Source organism: Nilaparvata lugens, chromosome 5 (assembly GCF_014356525.2).
Source record: "Nilaparvata lugens isolate BPH chromosome 5, ASM1435652v1, whole genome shotgun sequence".
Taxonomy (NCBI): Eukaryota; Metazoa; Arthropoda; class Insecta; order Hemiptera; family Delphacidae; genus Nilaparvata; species Nilaparvata lugens.
In genome coordinates, this window is record NC_052508.1 from 11,244,802 (window position 1) to 11,264,155 (window position 19,354).

Consider the following 19,354-nt stretch of genomic DNA (forward strand, 5'->3'; position numbering starts at 1 on the left):
GTACTACTGTATTCCAAAAGCCGTTTTGGAGAGTGTACTTTTACACCTATAGAGTGGCGTACTTTAATCTGAACAACTGGTGGACTGAAGCTATAGTTTCAATGTGATAAAAACTATGAAAATTCAGTTCCTCCTTACGCCTATCAACACAGATAATACAGCAATCTATATTACGATACATAATGATAACATTAATCTCTAATACATACTAATAAAGACTTATTATAAGAAGCTTTATTAGATGTGCTTTCACTTGGAAAAAAGTTCTAACAAGTTTGTTTAGCTGGTTGTTTTTAAACTAATGTAATATACAAGGATACAATATTGAAGGAGACAGTTAAATATAACGATGAATTAATAGAGAAAAATAAAATGAGAATAATTACCGTAACAATTGTGGCAATAATAGCATAGTAGAAATAGGTCCTTGTAATGCGATCGGTGATTTCACCCCTCTTTTCTTCAGCATTCTTCTGCTTGTAAACCAACCTGACAAACAATAATTTCAGCCTTTTATTACAGTGAAAACTTTCAAACTCATAACTATCAAAGCCACCATAATATATTGGAAATCCTTTCCAAAATAGATTGGTTGATGTTGTATTCCAAGTCCATGATAAAATGGACAAAAATTACAATCCACAAAAAAATCCACAAGAAGTGCATAAAAATTACAAACCAAAGTACCCTATTAATTGTATTTTCACATAAAATGTAAATGTAAGTGTTCAAGGCCTTTGAGGACTACTCAACCTCAAGGCCTTTTCACACCGAGTTCGCAGACGTCCAGGACGTTTTTGAAAAAATAAATCGCTGACCATACTATCAAATAAGTTAATCCACACCGCGCATCCAGGTTTTTCTGAGAATCACTCGCTGAGCAATTTTTCACAAACGTCCGCGACGACTGCAAACTAGCGCATGCGCAGAAAACACTTTTGAACCACGTGCTCAACTTCTTCTCATTGAGTGAGATGTATTACAAGAGGAGTGGTAAATCACAACCTACGAGGAGTCAGGCCACACTGCACTCTTTTTAGGAAGTCATTTATTTTTCTTACACTTAAATTTTTCAATCAATTACCCAATGATATCAAAATAGTTTTCAGGTCTCGTGATAGAATACAGTCGCTTAAATCTATTATCAAGAAATGGCTACTAAGTATTACTCGAGAGGATCTTGAAACCATGTACAACCCTATGATTTAATTTCCAGTGATGAATGATCTATTGCTCCAATTTTGCCAAAACTGATTAATGTTATTTTTTTCATTTTTCATTAATATATTCTCTACACACTTCAAAATAGTTTTAAATAATGTTTTAGTGTTTGTTTAATAATTCTTAAAAAGTGTTTGAGTTGAATTCATTGTTTCCTATTGACTGGCTCATTATTCTTCTCCGTTATATTCCTAAACTCTGGTAAGTATTGTTTTTTTTTTATTCGATATCATTTTTGAAATATATATATATATATATATATTTTGTTTCTCTTCGTCCTGCTTGATGAATAATAGATTATTATAATTATTAATACTAGATTAATCTTCCATATATTTTCCTTATTGAATTTGTATCTGCCGGCTTTCTCTGTCTCTGCTTGTTCCTTGTCTAACTGCATTGCTCTCAACTGTACTCCATCATGCGGACGTGATTTTATCACTTGCATGGTTGACTATTTCCACATATTTTTCATTTATAGCTGTATAGTGTAGGCAAGAATGGATATTTATCAGTATTATTTATTTTTTAATATTTAAGTGATGAATTTCCTTTATGTATTATGCTCCATTATTAAGTGTCATTATCATTATTTTAGTATTATTAAGTAGTTGGTTATTTTCTTACACTTGCACAAGTTGTTTGTTTATTTTGTTCTTTTCTTGTGGAAATAAATATATTATTATTATTATTTGACTGAAACGTCTGTGGATGTTTATTATGTTGCTAGGCGGTGTGAAAAGGGCGCGTCATAGACGTCGGTGAAGTCCACGACGTCTGCGACGCCAGTGTGGAAAGGCCTTAAATATAACAGTGAATTTTTGTGCTCAAAATGCTTGAAACGAGAGTTTTAATAAAAAAATAATGCCCCCCGTACCCCCCTTTCAGGTGGAAGTAATACCCTAGACTGCCCCCCACTGCTGTTGGACTACAGCCCCCCTTACAACTATCGTAAGACCGCCCCTGACTCACTTGAATCTTAACTCTTCATTCAACTCGTGCGTTAAAGACCCTCATTATAAAACTTTTGTATAAACTACTACCCTATTTTACTATTATGTAACTTACCATAAGTAGATAGTGCCTCCAATGCTGGTGACAACGGCACCAATCATCACAAACCACACAACAAAACCCGCCATAAACCTCAGCAGGAACAACAGTGTCAGACTCAGAACTGAAAATAAATTAAAGAAAATAAATATTAAAATATTTACTAATACATTAATATAAGGTATAACTCAATTACAGTCCATTACCTGTAGATTTGCCTATCGGCGGAGGGCCGGTCACTAGACTACAATACTACCCGTTCAAAAACATCGAACATTATTGAAAATGTATCTTTCCATAAGCAACAGATGCTCTTTCATATCTTCTCAAAAGCAACGTATTGCATCCAAAAAATACGCGAGACGGTTCAATGTATCTTTCAATAAGCAACAGATGCTTTTTTGTACCTTCTCAAAAGCAACAGATGCTCTTCTGTACCTTCTCAAAAGCAACAGATGCTCTTCTGTACCTTCTCAAAAGCAACGTGTTGCATCCGAAAATATACACAAGGAGCTTTAATGTAACCTTCCATAAGCAACAGATGCTCCTTTGTCTCTTCTCAAAAAGCAAGGTATTGCATCCGAAAAGATACACAAGAAGCTTTAATTTATCTTTCCTTAAGCAGCAAATGCTCCTTTGTATCTTCTCAAAAGCAACGTGTTGCATCCGAGAAGATACACAAGAAGCTTTTATGTATCTTTCCATCAGCAACAGATGCTCCTTTCTATCTTCTCAAAAGCAACGTGTTGCATCTTTAAAGATACACAAGAAGCTTTAATGTATCTTTCCATAAGCAACAGATGCTCTTTAGTATCTTCTCTAAAGCAACGTGTTGCATCCGAAGATACACAAGGAGCTTTAATAAAAATTTATCTTTCCGTAAGCAACAGATGCTCCTTTGTATCTTCTCAAAAGCAACGCGTTGCATCCGAAAAGATACACAAGGAGCTTTTTGGAGTAACGTCATTTTGGCACAACACAGTCTGTCAGCTGATATTCGTTCAACAATCCTCCATGTAGGGTTCTAGGGTCTCTGAAGCCTGCTGTTTTTGCAAAGCCGTGAATATTACCCCGCGAACCATACCTTGCCTTTAGGCCGTTTCAAAGTCACGGAGGCAAAGCTAGGAGACGCGCACTGTGACTGTACTCAATGAAGAGGTAAAATAAGTGGAAAGCAGTTACAACACACAGATTGGTTGGACTTTTATCATTTTCTATACTGTATTCGGTCTTTTGAATTTCATTTTTTTATTAATTTAGAATACTGCATTAAGTGAATTGGATTATTGATTGGATTGGAAGTGGATTGATTGATTGATTGATTGATTGGATTAGCCCAATGAGATGAAATGAATGTCCTGAACCTGATTGGTACAGAGCCCGCAATCGAGTGACTAATAATCATTTCAAATTCAACTTGAGGAATTTTTCATGATTGGCTTATTTTAAAAATTACAAAAAAAAGTTTTCTCAGCGCAAAATATGCTTATGACTTAAATACAAACAATCCATATTGATAGATAAACTATTACAAGCTGTAATATTGTTGTGTGAATATTTGGGCATCACACATAGTTTAGAGATGAATTGCCTTTTTTGTTAGGGCTACTCTTAAAAAGTAGATAAATTCCAAGTACCCTTTTTTAGAGACTGTTTACTTACGACATGTTTCGACATTTATGTCACTATCAAGTAAATGAATAAAATGAATGAATTTTTAAAAAGGGTAATTAGATTTTCATTTATTTCCATTGAGAGATGAAATACAGTAATGAAAATAGTAGCTCACTTACTAAATGATATTATGCACAAGTAGAGCATTTCTTTCCAACACACGTGGAGATCCTCGGAGACTTCCTGTGGAAAAGAGATAAATAAATTACATATATAGATATTACAGTAAAAAATAAAAACAAATAGAATTAACAAGAGAATAAAAAGAATAAGAGTTTTAGAAATCACAACTCTAAAGGTGCGTACAGATATACGCGCCGCGAACATGAGCAATTCACTTTTAATCAGCTGACTATATCTGTATTTTTACAGAAACGGTAAGATACAGATTATAAAAGGCTTAGCATCAGCTGATTAAAAGTGAATTGCTCATGTTCGCGGCGCGTATATCTGTACGCACCTTTACAAAGCAAGTTAAAAGCTATCATTGATAGAACATTTATTATTATTATTATTATTATTATTATTATTATTATTATCAGATCCTATTTGTGGAATTTGAAGTCATGAAACTGCACTACCATGCTCGTGCTATAAAGAAGTGGCATTAAAGATATTTATTTAATTACAAGTACAATTTTGAAAGAATCAAGAGGCAAAAAGGTTTTAATCTCTAATTTAAAATCCAAAGATTACGTAACAAACATGATCTATCATTTACTGATATGGTAATGTTGATTTTATGACAGTTTATGGAAATATAATAATTGACAGTTGCGAAAAAAATCAATTAGGTACTTTCTTATTAAATTGTAAAACTAAAAATAAAATTATATATATATATTTTTTTTCGAACTGACCTGGAAGAAGCTACCGAGTCCAGTTTTCGAGAATACATTGCTGATCGCCTCGCTTGTAGTGTTCTTTACGCACCGGTTCAGTATTTGGATGCTGACAAAGCCAAAAAAAAATCAATTCATCATGGAACAAAACAGGAAAATATATAGCAATAAAATATTCATTAATAAAAAAAGTAACTCCATAGTACCCTTTTATTAAACTTTTTTAAATAAAACAAAAGGGTACAATGGAATTATTTTTTATTAATTAGCAAACCAAGTAGCCTAGCCCTATTGAAATACGTTATTGGCAATAAAATGATTTTTTGTGTAGTTGAGAAGTTTTCATTTAAAATAAAATGATTGATAAGCTTTGATAGGGTAGGCCTAGTTCATTTCCATTGTCTAATCGTTCATCGTCCATCGGCTAATCTATCTATTGAGATCCACGTTATAATGTCAGCACCTGATTACCAATGTTTTCCTATCCTTGTCTGTCATCATTAGTCAAACCTGAGCTAAGGCAGTGGGGGTGGTTCAAAGAGCCAAAACTTGGAGACAAACGTGTTTTTTTCCCAAAAATGTCATACATTGAGGCTTGAATATCCTCTCGAAGACTATGAGAGATATGAAAAAGTTGTAGAATATGTTGAAGCTTCAATTTTGTACTGAATAGTCATGTGCGTAAGACGCATAGTTTTCGAGATATATGCGAGAAATCAAAAACTGGTACCTTTGAACCACTCATAGCCCCTTAGCACAGGGGTAGGGGCGGGGACTTTTGCCTGTATGCTTACCTCCTTACTACCCTAAACAGAACTGCGGGGTCAAAAAAGTCTTCCAAACTTTTTCCTCTATATCCTTTTTTGAGCATTCATTGACTCGACCATTTTTATGTTTTATTTATTCATTTATTGGATAGAGGAAACAATACAGAAGTAGGAATAGAAAAAATCTGGTGTGGTTCTGTGGTACACTCACACAACATTCCTTGCTTATTCTCAAACGAGAATAATTTTGGGCAATAACATAATGACGATTGGCGGCTACATATTAAAACTACGATCATACTATAATTAGTTTCAGATTAAAATTGAATGTTTTCAGAGTACATTTTCATTTGTGTAAATAATTGTGAAATTCGATTATTTTTTTTAAAGTCGTCAAAACAGCTGTTCTACAGATTTTGAAATATCTCGACTATGTGTTCTACCTACCCAACGTTAGTAGACAAAAGGTTGATCACTCACAGGTGTATGATTCAAAGTGGTGGGGGGAACGCCAGCGTGACGTCACGTGTAGTAAAAATGTTCTAGAGTAACCACACTGAGCATACAATTTATTCACTGTATCTTCAAATATATCGTTGTATAATCTCCTCAAGATTGACCTAGAACTTTAAAATTCTCCATACTTATAGCGAATGAATCACCAATTCTAATGATGTTGTTAAATATTTCAAGTTCATTCAACTTATATGAATAAAATTAAGTTGAAAGTTTTTCATGAATCTAAAAACGTGACACGAAAAAGTTAATAAGCTGGAAAAGCGTTAGTAGACAATGTTATACTATTATAATTTCAGATTAACCCTTAAAAAATCTTGATAAACCAATGCATCGCAATAAACCGATAAACCGATCCCGATAAATCCGATGAATTTCATTCATTGTAAATGCACTGAACACATGCTGGTATCGAGCACATGTTCTACGAGAATCAAAATATCTCATCCCCGAAATTCACAAGCTGATGTATAGCCAAACTACAAAATATAAACACGACCTAGAAGATGAAGAAACCTTAAGGGTTTGAAAGGGAAGGTTAGGAGGTGGGGTTTTTGCTTTTATATGGCAAAATGATTGTATTATTCAAATGTTTTAATAATTATTGTAAAGCAGAAACAGAAAGCTTGCATGTCAGAAAATGTTTGTGTTATATAATTTGACTATATGACACCATATGATTTTCAAGAATGCGATATTCTGCCTACTCTGTACTACAGCCTACGTCACGGCTGCAGTTCCCCCACTCCAATTGCATTTCAACGAAAATACTATAGATGAGTGACCAACCTTCTGTCTACTAACTTTGCTACCTACCTACCTCATGCACGAGAAGGAGGTTATAAAGTCCATTTTTCTAGGATTGGGTGGACCCCCTGTTAGTTTCCCAGGAAGGAGACTCATGCCAGTTGATAGAGTTTATGAATAACTATACAGGGTATGAATTTGAAAAGAAATCGATTTTAACAAAATCCATTTTTCTCAAGAATGAGACTCATGTCAGTTGATGATAGGGCTTATAAATAGCTATCCAGGGTATAAATTTGAAGAAAATCATTAGAGCCATTTTCGAGAAAACCGTGAAAAACATGGTTCTTTAGTCATTATCCGCCATTTTTTCAAAAATCATGTTTTTGGACTCAGGGGACCTGAAACGTATAGAAAACTTGAAATTAGGGTACCTTAATTTTTTTGAAAGCAATACTTTCCTTACCTATGGTAATAGGGAAAGGAAAGTAAAAAAGGCTATTGATGAAAATGTGATATTGCCTTTCTAGAGCTGGTGAATTAAAATTCGTGTGTATCCAATATTGACAATTAAAATTTTATTCTAATTTCGATGAATATAACAGATAGATTTTTTAGATGTTACTCACTAGTCAGGATCGCATTTAGCCACACAGTCCCTGTGCACGTATTTGGGATTCACAATCGGTCTGCCGCTTGCCGCACTAATCGAAATCAATCTGCAATCAAAAGTTAATAGGCCGTTAAAATTAGTACATTTATATACCTGTTGATAAAGTCTATATACTAATGACAAATTCACATTATGACATTTAACAAATATTCACATTCTTGGTAAGGGTTACTCGTATTCATGTGAAAATTTAAAATTGAAAAATAAAATTGCTTTGGTTTTTAAATGTTTACATTAACAAATATTGTAATAGAAGTATGGTATGGCATTATTTTCGTTTGTGAACGTATTCTTTGGAAATATGCATTTCAATACAATACTACAAGTATTACTACATATTTATTAGTATGAATAATATATAATATTGTTTCAATAAGGTTTTTAGTTGGTTCAAATCTAGTTATATCAGTTTTTGACAAAAAATTATATTACTACATATTTAGCATGAATAATATTTATCTATTTTTTTATTTTTACAAGAAAGCACTGATCTGGAACGGAAAACTAAGGATACTCCTTGCACTATTTCTCTCACAAATTTACATAACATTTTAAAAGTCCAAAATAGGGTTATGATTAAACATTACACAAATTTAGTTCATTTTCATCCAAAAACAACAAAAACTGAGAATTTTTAATTTTGTCGGTTGAAAAACTGGATGAAAAACAAACATATTACACCCGAATTACCAGTATATTGTTTTAATAAAATTTTTAATTGGTTCAGATCCAGTTCTGTTCTATCAGCTTTTGACAACAAAATTATTTTATAATCTAAATGTATCATTTTTTCAGCTTTTGATGCATAAATTTCCTGTGCTGATCATAATGAGACACTTGGAGTCTCATTACACAATGAGACCTTGGAAGGAGTCTTCCTTCCTCCAAATAATAAGTGATGGAGTTGGAATAGCCCATAATGTTAGTATTAACTGCCATAATTATTATCAAATGTTCAAATCCTAATTAGTGAATAATTATTATTAAAAGAAAATCCCAATTAAATGCTGTAAATCACCCCGAAGACTTCTGCTACTGCAAATATTGACAACAGGGTAAACAGCTAGATGGAAATTCGATGAGCGCTACTATACAAAAATAGCCCGGGCTGACAAATAATTTTTAGATGGTAGCGCTCATTGAATTTCCATCTAGCTGTTTACCCTGTTGTCAATATTTGCAGTAGCAGAAGTCTTCGGGGTGATTTACAGCATTTAATTGGGATTCTCGTTTAATGATAATTATTTATTATTTGAACAAATGCAACTTCCAATTGATTTCCATCTGTAGACTGACATAATTATTATTTAAATATTTAGAGCCCTATCACACGGTAAAATATTTGGTCAACGAACATCCATGGTTCAATAGGTCATCGGTTATATTCTCATATGAAATCAAATCTTCGATGAAAGTTAGTCAAAGATCTTTGAACAAATATTTGACCGTTCAATGGGGCCGTTAGAGCCTATATTTGAATAATGATAGCTGCTACTCCAAATTCTGCTAATCATGTTTATCTTATTCCATAAGCAGGGTGGAAGGTATTCGAACTTTGTCATTTGATAAGATAAAAACCACGTATCTTGTTTTACAAAAGAATTTGCGTATAAAATTTATATCCAGGTCGATAATCATGGAGAAAATGTTACAAACTTTAATGTTATTTTCTAGCCTTGATAGAACTTTAAACGCGGAACAAAATTTGAATGCAAATAAAAATTAGAAATCTAGTTTCTAATTCAGAAAACTAAGTATTAGCATAGAGAAACAATAGCGTAAGTAGATATCCCATGGTATAGCAGGGCGTTTATTTCGCCACTTTTACTGTTATCTCAAGTTGATTAGTATCAATTATTGTGGATTTTTACTGTTTTGTTGGGGTGAGAGTGTATGAACGGCACAATATGAGAGACTACCAGCGTCACACAGCTTCACGGGAAAGAACTACGTGGACTATCGGCTTGAGATAACAGTAAAATTTGCGACATAAACGCCCTATACCATGGGATATCTACTTACGCTATTGTTTCTCTATGGTATTAGTCTAGATTTGATAATGGCATTATATAGCCGATACATGTCGTGATTTAAGAACAGTTTTTAAGGGTACTTGAATTTCTAATTTTTTATTTATATTTAAGAGTAGCCCTAAAGAAAAAAAGACAAAATTTGAATGATATGAATAACAAACAACTGATTTCAACCCTCTGAAAGTGTTTTATTTTTTCCAAGGATGATGATCACCTTGGCTTTCGCGTGGGGAGGATGGATAATATACAGGTTTATAATTAATTATAATAATATAATTATTATATTATTATAGGAATAATTAGTACCCTTTTTTACATAAACACAACTAGTTTCAAGCACTCATGCCATTTTCAAGCGTCAAAATGAATTATTATTTTTCAGTAGAATAATATTATTTAATTTTGACACTTGAAAATGACATGAGTGCTCGAAACTAGTTGTGTTTATGTAAAAAGGTATAAAGAAGGTACCTAACTAGTAATTTCTATAATAATTAAACAATTCTGAAGAAGGTTAAATGATAACAGATGAAATAAGAAGTGCCAGTTTTCTTGTTTTCTATCAAGCCATGGATTATAAAGTATTTTACTATTGAAGAAATAAGACATTATAAGATAAACACAGGTTATAAATATGTTATTACTGGAAAAGAAGGAACAAATTATAAAAACTCACAGGTTTTAAGGTATTTTATTATTGGAAAAGTAGCAACTAATTGTAAAATACTCACTTTTTATCGGTCATGTCTTTTCCCTGACAAGGATAGGCAGGGTTTTCATTTTTGGTCACCATTCCACAAACGTTACCGCAGCTATCGAATCCGTTTATTATCCTGTAGATATTTCCATGACTGATGCAGTAGCCAAGAAGGATTGCCTGCAAAATTAAATATTACAAATAGAATAATCAATATAGTTGCATTTTGAATTATTGAATTGTGTTAGTATTTTGGGTACTATCAAATCCTATTATATTAAGCGAGAAATTTCTGTATATCTGTTTATATTTTTATAATTTTCTAGTTTTATATCTGGTTATATGGTTATTTATGTTCAACGGATCTCGAAAACGGCTCTAACGATTTTCACGAAATTTGGAATATAGTAGGTTTATGATATCAAAATTCGATTGCACTAGGTCTCATCCCTGGGAAAACTCGCTGAAGGGCATGAAAAGGATAATTCATCCTTGGAAAAACAGATGATGATTTCGTCGTCTGTCGATAACAGAAGATGCGTGAGCCTGTGTGGGAGATCAGCTGTGTAATCAATCAGCTTACTGTATCTCGCGAGAAATCTAGAAATTTTGACTTGATTAAAATACAGTAATCTGATTTGTTGGCATTTATTTAATTATTTATTCAATCATTCAGAGTTACACAACTTACAGAAAAGTACCACAGGCTTATAAGCCCAAAACGGTTCAAATTCTAATTTATACAACAGTCAAAAAATGTAGCTAGGTTTTATGTATCACTTCAAAATTCTTCAAGAAATGAGATGGTATATATCATAATGGACATGAAAAGGATAATTCATCCTCGGAAAAACAGATGATAATTTCGTCGTCTGTCGATAACAGAAGATGCGTGTGCCTGTGTGGGAGATCAGCTGTGTAATCAATTAGCTTACCGTATTTCGCGAGAAATCTAGAAATTTTAATTGACTCGATCAAAATAATCTGATTTGTTGACATGAGATGGTAGCCTAGGCCTATATCATTATATTCAAATTTAATCATTATTTTACAGTACCAAGTAATTAGTGAGTGTTATTTTGTTATTCAATTTGGTATAATTATGTAAACAATCTAAATTAGAACTTTTATGTTTTCAAATATTTGGACTGAAAATTTCACCTGAATTCAAGTGTATGGAACATAATCTACTTTTTGGAATATTTATAGTGTATAAATTAATCATAATTCGGGGAAGAAACAGTTTTGGGCTGTGCCTGTATGCCTTCCCCAATTATTTTAAAGAATTGAGTTCTGTTTATCAATAAATAAATAACGAGCAAAGCTCGGTGCCCCGATATTAATTTTTAATAAAGGAAATAATCTCTTTGTGAAAATACTACTGGACTGATTTAATTGAAATTTAGCATATAGATTCTTAAATTACCGAGGATGGTTATAAGCCTATTTTCAATTCTTAAAACTTCAGTACGTAGAGTTTTCAGTTTGTCAAGTTTTCAATTGGACCCTTGCGAAGCACAGGTTACTTGCTAGTATATGAATATGAAGATAGTATTAGGTATGATGTATTGGGTATGTGTTGGGAGAGACAAACATTATTTTTAGATGAAGCACTATTTTAGAAGAAAGTATGATAAGACTGATAATAAGCTGCAAATAATGTTGTATAGAATAATACATAATAGTAGATCATACACTTGAAGACTTGGAACCTTTCTAGTTGAAATTTACTGAAAAACTAATAAATTTATGCTTGAAACTCACCAGAATAATAATGAACATGCCCATAAAGATTAGGAAGAATAGATCAGTGCAGCTTCGTTGTCTCACTGGTCCCTTGAAGTCCGCTTTCGACTGACCACCCCCATCAACCTGAAAAATAAAAATTAATATTTAATCATTTATCAATAATAATAATTTTTTAGAAAGCACTTATACAATAGTCTATATCTTCTTCTTCTTCTTCTTCTTCTTCTTCTTCTTCTTCTTCTTCTTCTCTTCTTCTTCTTCTTCTTCTTTCATTCAAGGCTCTTGCCTGTTTCGACTCACAACAGTATAGATCAAATCTATCACATTATAAAGTGAATCTAAAATTAAACACTTTTGAAGACTCAGACCCGGTTGCACAAAAGCCGGTGAAATTTTAACTGTGATTAATTTCACGAGAACCAATCAGAGAAGGCTTTTTTGAAAAGACGGCTTCTCTGATTGGTTCTCGAGAAATTAATTACGGATAAAATTTAACCGGCTTTTGAGCAATCGGCTCTCAATTTACTATAGTGAGGTCCACGTTATAATGACAGTATTTGATAAACTTTAGTTTTGCTATCCTTGTCTATCATTCGACAAAGCCGGTGGTGCTATCCTTTTCTAGGTCCAAAACGACGCCAATTATGTTTTTGACAGTGTAGAAATATAATTAATCAATGCAGAGAATCGGCATCGCTATTCTTCTATCTTTATATACTGTCATTTTAAAGTGGACCTCACTATACATAGCAGTCTGAACTTTATAAGTAAAAGCTTTCGGACACTAGGCCCTTCCTCAACTCAAGAGTGTTCGAGTGCTCCACAAATTGTAAGTAGAAGCTAATAACTTTTATTTATAAAAATTAGACTGCTATGTCGTAATTTAGTTGTTCAAAAGTGATTATTAACAAGCGATTCTTAATGGAAGGAAGTAAACATTGAAGACTAAAATTAAAATTGATTTTTTTACATTATACAGTGAATCTATAATGAAATTAATTTTTTTTAGCAGCTATTACATATTTTGCATTCTATTGCCATCTTTTCCGAGGTCTACCTACATCTATTTTCCCTTTCGGGTGGTAGTTCAGAATCATCAAGAAAATCCTTTCTGCTGGCATTCTGTTTACATGCTCGCCCATTGGTTGCGATAAGATATTACGTAGATTATTCCATGGTATAGGGCGTTTATGTCGCAACTTCTACTGTTATCTCAAGCCGATAGTCCATGTATTTCTTTCCCAAAAAGCTGTGTGACGCTGGTAGTCTCTCATATTGTGCCGTTCATACACTCTCACCCAAACAGTAAAAATCTACAATAATCGATAGTAATCGACTTGAGATAACAGTAAAAGTTGCGACATAAACGCCCTATACCATGGGATAGCTACAGCTATTGTTTCTCTATGATATTACCTTCTCGTTCATGTTGAAGTCACCCAGTTCAATAATTTGATCAATCACTTTTTCCATTGATCCAAAAGAAGAATTCAAAATTCAAAAAAACAATTTCAATAAAAACGGTATACACATATTTTGTAAATTTCGAGAAGAATATATCATGAAATTGCACTTCTATCACACATATAGAATCCTAAAAAAGATGATTATATAGATTGTTTATTTTCCTTGATCCAAATGATGAATTCAAAATTCAAATACAATTTCAATAGAAACAGTTTACACATATTTTGAAATCCTCTAGCTATTAGCTATTCTGAGGGATATTAAAATAGAAATAAAAAAGAATGACAGATTGGGACAGATTATATGAATAAAAATAGTTGTTCAATTTGATAGACCAGACACTAGATAAATAATAGGCTTTGAAGATGAATCATTGAATCTACAAAACAAAATTGACACAACTTCTGATATTTCTTATCATTTTTACGTCCCATATCCTATCCATAAAATTCCAAATTGTTGTGCACTCTTTTCCTCTATGGTAATAGAAATGAAATTGATAACAATCAATCATGCTCGATATAAAACAGTTTAAAATTAATCGCTTATAGTAGAATTCATGAAACTTCAATTTATGGAATTCATGTTCTGTGATTTTTCTTATGTTTCAAGATCATGGATTTATTTGTAGTTGTTTTTGTTTTGAATATCATTCAAGTTTAAATCCTCTGTTTAGTTGTATAATTTTCAAAACTTGTTTATTCATCTGGTGTGAATTATCTCGTAGGCTACATTCACTAATGAACTGATTAATGAAGACTTTAATAATATGAACTATTTTTCATTTCTTTATTTATCTTTAAATCTGTTCTAACATCGTTTTTGTAGGTATGTGATTTTTTAATAAATTTTATTAATCACTGTGTTTGGCCCATTATTTTGTTTCAATCTCATATATTATTTTTAATTTTTCCATTTCTTTATGTATCTTTAAATCTGTTCTAATATAATTTTGTATGTGAATCAAATCAAATCATCGTTTATTGCCATAAAACATACAATATGTTGAGACAATCGAATTCTTTCAATAAATGTTATTAATTATTACTGTACTTGGTTCAGTAATGATTTTTGTAAGTGAATTCTTTCAATAAAGTTTCTTTATTACACTATTATTTTGTTTCAATCTGATCTTGTTTTCAATCTTTCCATCCATTATTGAAAGTTCGATTTCCAATTTAGCAGTCACATCTTTTTAGAAAAATTACAACCCGCATTCAATTTTCCCCAAATTAAGGAGCTGTTTTTGAAAAACTTAATTTCACTCACCGCTGAATTTCCGAAGGGTGTCACCCTATCCTCTGAACTAAGGCAGCCCCCCATTTCAAGGGTTGAACTCTTTTCTCGGTCAAAGGTACAGGTTTCTCATCCAGGTGCGATCTGAAAAATAAAAAATAATTCAAGATAATATTGATGAATATCAAGTTTATACCTAATATACACAGCAATAATTTATAAAGTACATAGATGGATTGGGTAGTTCAGCCAGAATTAGAAAACACAAAAAATGGTACCAAATGATTGGATGAAAGAGAAAACAAAATGAGTGAAATAATGAAATAGTTATGGGCGAATTGCAGGAGCTTCCATAGAACTATAAATAGCTAACCATAACTAACCATGGGACTTCTATATGTGGTCTCATATATGCATAAAATACAGTAGATGAAAATTGTGTATTAAAAATAATGAGCGATGCAATTCAATTTGAAAGTATTCAATCATTCTAACACTAGAACAGAAAAATACAAAAACAATTTTGGTTGTTCGTGCTTTTCAGAAACTAGTAGAGTTTAGATTGAATTAGAGTTTAGTCTGTATATATTCTTTTTCAAAGTCAAGCTCTGTTTCCAATCTAGCCTACCTTTTTTTATCTACAAAATAATTTCACCCCATCTATATCCTTCATATTTATGAGCAATATTAACACTATATTAGTATTTATACCCTCTATTATTATTTATAGTGAGTATTTACGAATAGGCTTATTCATTATTAAATCGATAGAGTACATTAGGGAACTAAGAAACAAAGACAAAACCTTCTCTTCTTTTTTTAAAATTTGAGGCCACTTCGAAACCATAACTTTATGCATGGACTTTTTAGACTGTAAATAACATCAGTAGCGTAACCAGGAATTTGAAATGGGGGGGGGGTTGACCAAAAATTGTTAGCCTCTAAAGACTTCATCTAGTGGAATTAGATGAGGGGGATCTTGATTTTTGTAACCTGGAAACCCCCCCCCCCTCGTTATCACACTGAATGACATAGCGTCATCAAGATGATATTATGATCTAGATAGGAATGCAAATTTGCATTAGTACACTGAAACATATTGATGTTTGAAGTACAAATAAGGATCATAATAGATAAAGGATAAGGGACGAATGATCCAAACCTCCACATTTTAGAAAAAGATAGAAATCAGTGACCCTAATGTCCACATTCCATGTGCCTTGAATATGAACTGTTATTACCCTACCTATACAGTAATGACTTACTCAGGCTTGCTGAAATTGGCGAATACCGTCCTTCTACGAGTATCTATTATCGTACAGTAATACGATAACATCGTACAGTAATACGCCCCCGTATTGTATCTTCATATTGCACATTTTAGAAAAAGCTACAGTATACTGCAGATCTTTATTCTTTATTGATTCATACAATAAGTACACCATCAAAATGATAGGGAGAGGAATAATAAGGTAACCTTGTGCTATTCCTCTCCCAAATTCAGATAACGTTACACATAGTCCGAAATAGGTTAAGTCTTGTTGTTCATTCACAACATTTTCAGTCCTTAATTATTTTTACGAAGTAGATTTTTGAATTTAGATGCTTTAAAACCAAACACAGAAAAAATATATTACATTATTATCACTAAGATAGGAAATATTAGATCTATAATAGTGATCTCAATATATTGGATAGTATTCATAACTGATAAAATAATAATTATTTCTAATTATTAGAAAGCAAACAATAGATTTCAAATTCACTCTCACATCAGAACTACTGTAGTACATGATGGGCGAGACCATATTATGCGTTTTTCAGGCACCAATCCAGTCACCTAATCAGTGAGCTCCATGCCCTGCCGACTCTGAAAACGACTAATATGGTCTCACCCTATAAGTTACTATATCGATTAGAATAATAAATAAGGTACTGCACAACCAAAATTATACAATCGATAAGATACAATTTGTGATTAATAAAAAAATATAATGTATGAATTCAGGGCTACTTTCTTGTATTTATAAAATAGATAAAATATTGATGAATAAAATTGATAAAATATTAAAAAACAAGAATACAAATTGTAACGTAACTTGAAGATTTTATTTAAAATAACAAAACTATTAGTAAACATTTATTTTTATAACCTGACAATGGTGTGATCACCGAAACTAGTAGTTACATTACAATACATTTGTAAACTTGTTTTAATAATTTATCAATTTTAAAGGGTACTATAATTCTAATTTGAAAATAATGGGTGAAATAAAAATAATGTATCAATAAAACATACTTTTTTAGATAGAAGCTTAATGGATACGTTTCATGTGCTAATAGATCTTTTCAACACTAAAGCCTGGTTTTCATTATAAGTAGTAGAGTTGTAGTAGAGTTAGTGGTAGTTACCTGGGCAAGTACTAACTATCTTGTCAACTCTCCCAATGAAAACGTTCATGGTAGAGTAGAGTCATGGTAGAGCACTAGTTTTTAGTTTTGAGGTTTTCAGTCAAGCCTGGTTTTCATTAGTAGAGTTAGTGGTAGAGTTCCCTGGGCAAGTACTAACTATCTTGTGAACTCTCCCAATGAAAACTTTCATGGTAGAGTACTAGTTTTTAGTAGAGTAGAGTGGGATAGCACCGTGGCATAGTACTCTACCACATGCCTACCCCCACCACCGCTTCTCACTCTACTCTACCACTACTATGCTAGTGAAAACAGTCTCGAACTAGTAGAGTAGAGTCGAACTCAGGCTATCAAGTTTAAGAAGTATTGTTATTTATTGAAAAGTATTAATTTATTAAAAAGTGTTAATTTATTGAAAAGTGTTAATTTATTAAACTGTAAATAAGTGTTCAAGTATTAATTTATTGAAAAGAATTGTTGACACTATAAAGGTTAGTTCTATTCACTAGACAACACACTTTACCTACTATTCTCAATTGTAATGAAAACAGTTACTAGACCAAGTAAGTAGAGTGGAGTTAGCTCGGTAAAGTTGTACGCCAGTTACTCGACCACTAACTCTTATTAGTGAAAGCCAGGCTTAATGGATACGTTTTATGTGCTAATACATCTTTTTGTCACTAACTAAGCTAACTTCAACTGGCGTATCACTTCCACTGTGATAATAAACTGGTTTTATCACCTTGCAATAATAATCCTTATCAGCTTCAAGTACCGTACTGAATCTGACACAGTCATGTTTTAGAACCAAAACTAATTAATTTTCTTTTAGTATCGGTACTAATGTGTACTATGTTTTGCAGTTTTAATCACACTGTGTGTGAAAGATTGAAATGAAAAAAGTGAAAATCTACTTTTCAAGGTGAGATTCACTTCAAGTGTCAGCATTGGCTGAATGGAAAGCATTGATGTTATTCATTGAGAATGATGTCAGTTTAAAGTGAACCACACTATTATATTTTCTAATAAAGTATTTCTATAGTGAGGTCCACGTTATAATGGCAGTGGAGAAAGATAGGAGAAAAACGTTGCCGATCCTCGATCTTGTCAATGCCTATGCCTTCTATCGACGGTAGCTGATACATGTTAGGTACTGTTCATTCTCATTTAAAATAATCAATTACATTTTATTAAACAAGAAATCATATTTCCAATAAATTCATAGTGAATTTTCATAATTAAGATGAAATATTTTGTTAATCAATTATTAATTCTACATTGTTAAAAGACGATCTGGCAACAGAGCAAAGCGAGCAAGAGATAGCGCTATACGCTTTGTTGAATAATAGACAAGGATAGCAATACCATTGCTAAACAAACACTGCCATTATAACGTGGACCCCAGTATAGGGTTACTTGATTTGTCAATTTAAAGTAACTTGTTTGAGACTAAAAAGTAATTCCATAGCACCCTTTTCTTTCAAAAACCTCTAAAAATGGCTTGGAAATGCTGAAATTAGTTGTTTTATTGTGTTTTATACCAGAACATTTTTAAAACAAAAAGGTACTATGGAATTACATTTTAATAACATACTACTATAATGTGCCTGAGTTTCATTATAGTAGCCTTTATTTATTGTAACAATACCAACTAACGTTTGACGTTATATTATAAAAAGTTTAAATTTGGAATTTCCAATTCTTTGAAATATTGCAAGTTAAAGCTGCTTACAGTATATTGAATTCGGACAGCCGAATAATATTGTGATAAACAATAACATGCATAGGGTTATCAGTTTGATTTTAATTATCAACTCGTAAGGTTAAATCGTGAATATATTGATTCATTAAATACATAAAATGTCACACAAAAGCAAACGAGGTGACATTCCCACAATTAAAAATGTCAACAAATATTCCATGAGAGTTTGAGATAAAAGTTTGGTCAAAGGTATGTCAAGAAATGTTTGACAAAACCGGGAATCTAATCCCGGAATATAATAGTAGAACTATAGTGAGGTCCACGTTATAATGGCAGTATTTAATATTACATTGGTGTTGCTATCCTTGTCAATTATTCGACAGAGCAGATAGCCTAGCGCTATCATTTTCTAGCTCCACAACGTTGCCAGATAGTTTTTAACAATGTAGCAATATAGTTCATTAACAAAATATTTCATCTCAATTATGATTATTATTAGTTTATTATTTAATCATTGAAAAATATATTTTCTAACTATAATTGATCATTATTTATAACACGAATAAAC

General features: G+C 32.1%; 1 protein-coding gene across 2 annotated transcripts in view; it reads right to left on the reverse strand.

Moving 5' to 3' along the window:
• Nucleotides 1-19,354, reverse strand: part of LOC111046492 (choline transporter-like protein 1) — a 103,162-nt gene that overhangs the window by 26,597 nt on the left and 57,211 nt on the right. For both annotated transcript variants that reach the window (XM_022332053.2, XM_039427663.1), the window contains exons 2-9: nt 14,709-14,819; nt 11,988-12,095; nt 10,258-10,403; nt 7,450-7,539; nt 4,809-4,899; nt 4,068-4,131; nt 2,290-2,398; nt 387-489 (exon numbers count right to left, since the gene is read on the reverse strand). In XM_022332053.2, the coding sequence (XP_022187745.2) occupies nt 387-489; nt 2,290-2,398; nt 4,068-4,131; nt 4,809-4,899; nt 7,450-7,539; nt 10,258-10,403; nt 11,988-12,095; nt 14,709-14,762 (765 nt within the window). In that variant the 5' untranslated portion in view covers nt 14,763-14,819. The remainder of the gene's footprint in view (nt 1-386; nt 490-2,289; nt 2,399-4,067; nt 4,132-4,808; nt 4,900-7,449; nt 7,540-10,257; nt 10,404-11,987; nt 12,096-14,708; nt 14,820-19,354) is intronic.